General features: G+C 42.7%; 1 protein-coding gene across 1 annotated transcript; it reads right to left on the bottom strand.

Annotated features, from left to right (window-relative positions):
* Positions 1-1,470: 1,470 nt before the first annotated feature.
* On the bottom strand, positions 1,471-4,795 carry mafaa (MAF bZIP transcription factor Aa). The gene has a single exon (XM_072570015.1). It carries the CDS (start codon positions 4,078-4,080, stop codon positions 3,238-3,240), a length of 843 nt encoding a protein of 280 aa, XP_072426116.1. The 5' UTR covers positions 4,081-4,795; the 3' UTR covers positions 1,471-3,237.
* Positions 4,796-5,229: the final 434 nt, after the last annotated feature.

Below are 5,229 nucleotides of genomic sequence, written 5' to 3' on the forward strand. Positions count from 1 at the left end.
TGGAAGCCATGGACCAAACACTGCAGATGTGGAGGCATCAACAAATAAAGAAATACAGCTTGAATTTGTCCCAAAGAGTTAACATTCTGTTCCTTTACCCCCATACTCAAGAGTCAGTGGAATATGAAGCAGATTAAAACATTCATTCTGGGATTTGCAGTTACTGACGCAGGCTGCTTGTCAACTAAATCATCTAACAAATATAATATTTCTTCCATGAGTGCTAAATTTTGCTATTTAATTCATATTCCTCAATATTTCAGTTTTTTTAGCATGGCAGACAAAAATGACTGAATTATCAGGTGTTAAATGTAGGTATGTATTCCAACATTAAATTTTCAACTGTGCCACATGAATTACTTAATTTTTAAAAATATATTTGACTTAAAATCACTATCGCAATTCATGCAATGTTCCAAATGTAACCAAGAAATGCACTCTCCCTCTCTTTTTCACACAACCTCTCGCGGGAGTACACATGAAGACAGTTCTGTTTCAGCAATATTCAATAAAGTTACTTCACTGAATTGAGTTTAAAATAAACAAATATTTCTCAATAACATTTCAGTTTTCGAGGTTGGGTTAGAACCTTTCCAAAACAAAGCCTACAGTAAACCGCAAATGGGTGGACTGTGAGAGCTTGATGATGGCTGCTCCTTGGGCTCTTGTGCAGTGAGCACCCAAGGCAGAGCAAATTGAAAGTCACTGGTTTAATGTTCAATCTCCGTAGCTTGAGGCTTGTCTTCTGAGCACATCGGACAGATAAGACTGGCTCCTTTGGACATTCTGCAAATTACTGCTCACAACAGTCATGCTAGACAAATAACATCAATGCATCTTACCAAGAGCCAACTCGAAACTTACAAAAACCCCAAAATGAGGGACATAAACAAAAATTGGAGCAACTTCAGTATCGTCCTATGAATTTTCTATACACAGGATAAATATCTGGATTCTTTTTAAAAGAAAAAAAGAATGTTTGTAGAAAATAAACACATACAGATTACTTTGTGAATTAGCTCTTTTATTTTGAGATTGTTGCAAGCGCCAGCAAATGGGGTTTGGGGTGGGGGGGGGGGGAATAAAAACAACTCTCTGTTGCAGGTTTTACGAATCTGGCACCTGCTGTGCTAATTTTCTCCTTACACAAACGTAGCGATACAATTGAGCCGCTAAGTCATTTTTTTGGTGTTCTTCAAAAGTAGAGTGAGCATGCAGCAAAACTGGAGCCTCACCCTCTTTGCCAGGAAGAAATAAAATATTTACAATCAAATGTTTAATTGACTAAATTTACATAAAAGAGTCCATATTACTTATATAAATAAATAGAGATGACATTGCACTGTACAGTATGGCACCTGCCACATTGGATTTCACTATTTTTTAAGAAAGATTTCAATAACCAGTTTTTATCAGTTCCCATCATTCTTCTCTTTCTTCACCCCCCCCACCCGCTCCCCCCCCCCCTATTAACAGCAACCCATTCTAGAATCTTCTCATTCACAACTGAATCATTTGCCTTTCCGATCCCCAAACCCATCCCACTGAAACGGTAAAGACAAAACAGCTTGTTGGTGGCTGGGGTAAGGAAACAAAATAATAATCGATTTCTTCTTTTGCAAAACCCAATTACGATTCATTTATAGTCACGTTGTTTCAATTAAAAAATACTCTGATCTTTTGATTCTGTGCAAGATAAATGAAGTGGAATTTCAAAACTGAATTTATTTTTAAAATTAGTATAAATTCCAAAACAAATCTTTAAAAATTCAGCAAGTTTTTCAGCAATTCCTATAGTAGGTCAGAGTTAAGTAACATCATCTAATTACTGGCAATACCCGCATTTCATTAAAAAGCTCGACGATCATTGTTTTAAAAACGCCCAGGATGTATTTACCAATATATGATATCAGACTGCATTAATCCAGTGCCTCTCCCACTCTTCTCAGTAAAGATTCTGCACCCACCCCCAACACAGCAATGAGCAATTTCCTACAAAGACCTCTGTCCCGCAATGATGGGAAATATTTAATTCCTATCTGATTTAAAACAAAACACACTGATTTTTAAAACCTGAGCTATATCCTTCCAAATTCACCCCCCCTTCCATCCCACCCCCGACTCATCTCCAACCCAAGACTAAAAACAGCAATCATTTCAACAATAATAAATTAAAAACAAAGTTTCTTTAAAAAAAAAACAAGCCTTATTTATAAAAACAAATTCGGCTTCTGATAGTGCAGTAGGCTTTTTATCTACATTTTTAAATGACTTTCATTTTCATTTCTTTACATTATCTGCATGCTCTTAATTATAAAGTTCTTTATGACTCAATCAGGCAAAATATAGGCTCAAAAATGAAATAAAATGGGCAGATACCTAAAACATTCTATGTACAAGTCTAATGCAGTTAAATATTCAAGATTTTTTCCCCTCTAAACCTGGCTTTATACAGTATTTCTTTTTAAAAGGAAAAATGTAAAATTCTACAGCAGCCGCACCCAGTCCAACTCATCCCAAAGGGTGAGATCACTTGCAAGGTCATATCTCCCTGGATTTTCCCTACACTGTTGCAGGACATTTACAGCATTTTCAAACATTAGTCCACAACATGACTTATGTTTAATCCTGGTGTTGCTCTCCAATGATGCTCAGAAATTAAGTAAAATCAAAATTAAAACAAGGAGTCATGCTTTTTTTTCTCTCCCTCCCAACAGGATTGGGTACAAAAAAGAGAAAGTACTTTAAACGCCGTACATGTCCAGCATGCAGGATTGGATTGGATTTAAAAAGTCCACTTTTGCTTGAAACTCACATTTTTTTCGTAACATTTCTCTCGTGATTCAAAGTCTCTCTTTTCCCCCCGAAAAAGTTCTGAGTCCTTTTTTGTATATATTCCTCCTTTTGGCTTAATCTCTCTCCTCTTTCTTCTTACTGAGTTCGTAAGCTTTCTTTCACTTCTTTTTTTCCTCATAAATATATTTTTCAAAAGAAAAATGTTTTGTTTTAAACTTCCATTTTCCAATATTAGCACTCTTCTGAAATGAGACGGTAACATTTCCACTTATCATCCAAACTAAACTCGAAGCATCTGCAGGACATGTCCTGCTTATTTGTCTCTTTTTTTTTGTCAAAGTTATTTACAATAGTCATTTTTTCACTCCCTCTTCTAGGAAGGGTTTTGTTGAAAGTTACCTCAAAAGTACTGTTTTTTTGTTTTGACTCCAAGCGCCCCGTTTACATGAAGAACTCGTTGGAAGAGGAAGTGTTTTTGTTTGGGGCGACAGTAGTTGGCTCCCTGTAGCTCCTACTTGCCATCTTCTCGTACTTCTCCTTGTAGACGTCCCGCTCCTTGGCCAGCCTGGCCACCTCTTGCTTGAGCTGGTCCACCTGCTGCTGGAGCAGGGACTTCTCGCTCTCCAGCATGTGCCGCTGCTGGACCCTCTTGTAGCGGCAGGACTGAGCGTAGCCCCGGTTCTTCAGGGTCCTCCTCTTCTGCTTCAGGCGGATGACCTCCTCCTTGCTGAAGCCCCGCAGCTGCCTGTTGAGCTCCCGCACCGACATGCTCACCAGCTGGTCGTCCGAGAAGCGATCCTCCAGGCGCAAGTGGTGGTGGTGGTGGTGATGGTGGTGGTGGTGGGGCGGGCCAGGGTGCGGGTGGTGCCCGCTGACGGGCACCTCCTCGCCGGGGTACTGCGGCGCCCGGTAGCCCTCGAAGTGGTGGTGGTGGTGGGCCTGGGAGCTGCCGATCAGCGCCTCCACCGCGTCCTCGGGGGTCAGGTTCAGCGCCTCCGGGTTCAGGTGGTGCTGGTAGTTGCTGATCCAGTACAGGTCCTCCAGGTGGTGAGCCTTGTTGGCGCCGCCCGGGCTCGGGGCGCACAGGCTGGGCGAGGAAGGCACCGAGCTGCACGGCGTGCTGATGGGGGTGGAGGACAGCGAGCCCGGCAGCCGGTTGCAGTAGCGTTCCGCCTCGGGGGGCTCCTTCTTCACCTCGAACTTCATCAGGTCGAAGTCATTGACGTACTCGATCGCCAAGGGGCTGGTAGGCAGGTCGGTGCTCATGCCGAGGTCGGAGGCCATGGCAAGTTCATATATTTAGGAGAAAGAGGGAGAGAGTGAGAGAGAAAGTAATACCAGGACCACACGGCAGGCAAGTTACAGACAAGGGGCTCCAGACACCGGAATGAAATCTCCCTGTTCCAGGGGGTTACAACCAGTCTCAGTCCTGGAAAGAATCTTCCTGATTAAACTCCTCTCCAATTTTCCTTTCTACTGCATGCAAAATGTAAAACAAAAGTCAAATTAAAAATAAGTTTTGTTCAGTTTACCTTGTGTGCAACTTGTGCATGCGGCAGCTCAGCTTAAAAATTATTCTTTTTAAGGATCAAAAGAGCTTTTCCTGGTCTTATTGCAGCCAAGTCTCCCACTGTTTTTTTTAATTCTGCTCGCCTTTTCACTCTCTGTTAAATGTTGCCGCTCTCCGGTCGCCACGGCGTTTTATTTTTTTTATATAAAAATCAATGCTTTCTCGTTCCTCTCTTGTCAGGAAAACTTTGTCAGGATCGAGCGTCCGTGGGAAAAGGTCTAAGTGCGAACCTCCAGGTGGGTTCCCTCTTTCTGGATCAAGAAGCGCAGAGTTGCTGCATTCGCACAGCCCGGCTGAGACGTGCCACTCTCAGGAACAGGTTAATCATCGGTCTCCCCACCGCGGCTGCCTTTTGAATTGGAAGTGTGTCAATAATTGGAGGGTTTGTTTTTATTTGCACCAGTGTCGGGGAGTCACGCCTTCCGCTCGCCCAGCCCTGAGTGAAACAGCTCCCCGAGCTCCTGGAGCTCCTTTTATAGCACCCCGCTGATCGACACGCCTGCAAGGGCGGGGTGAGATCACCCTCCACCAATGGGCAACGACCCCGGCGGTTTGATTTGCATTACACCATGGTGACCGCCCCTGGGGAGTGAGGGGGAGCTGTCAATCAATCCATCCATCAATCACCCAAGGGACAGAGCTGCAACTACCTCCCTATGTCTGCAACAAGCTTTCAAGGAGGGAGGGGGAGATAATAATACACAAATAATTTTCGGAACATTCTGAAGAATAAAGAGCTTAAATTTGTTTAGTTAACTCTTGAAGAGATTATTAAAAAGCTATCTTCCGTCGATTTAAAGCCGCGAGTGGACAGAAGATGAACATTTTGTAACTAGTCAGCTATTTCCTTTATTCCCTCATTT

The sequence above is a fragment of the Chiloscyllium punctatum genome, chromosome 5, assembly GCF_047496795.1.
Source record: "Chiloscyllium punctatum isolate Juve2018m chromosome 5, sChiPun1.3, whole genome shotgun sequence".
NCBI classification, from domain to species: Eukaryota; Metazoa; Chordata; class Chondrichthyes; order Orectolobiformes; family Hemiscylliidae; genus Chiloscyllium; species Chiloscyllium punctatum.

Bases quoted from the DNA above. Each gene is read 5' to 3' on its own strand.
- mafaa (XM_072570015.1), bottom strand. From the start codon at position 4,080: ATGGCCTCCGACCTCGGCATGAGCACCGACCTGCCTACCAGCCCCTTG.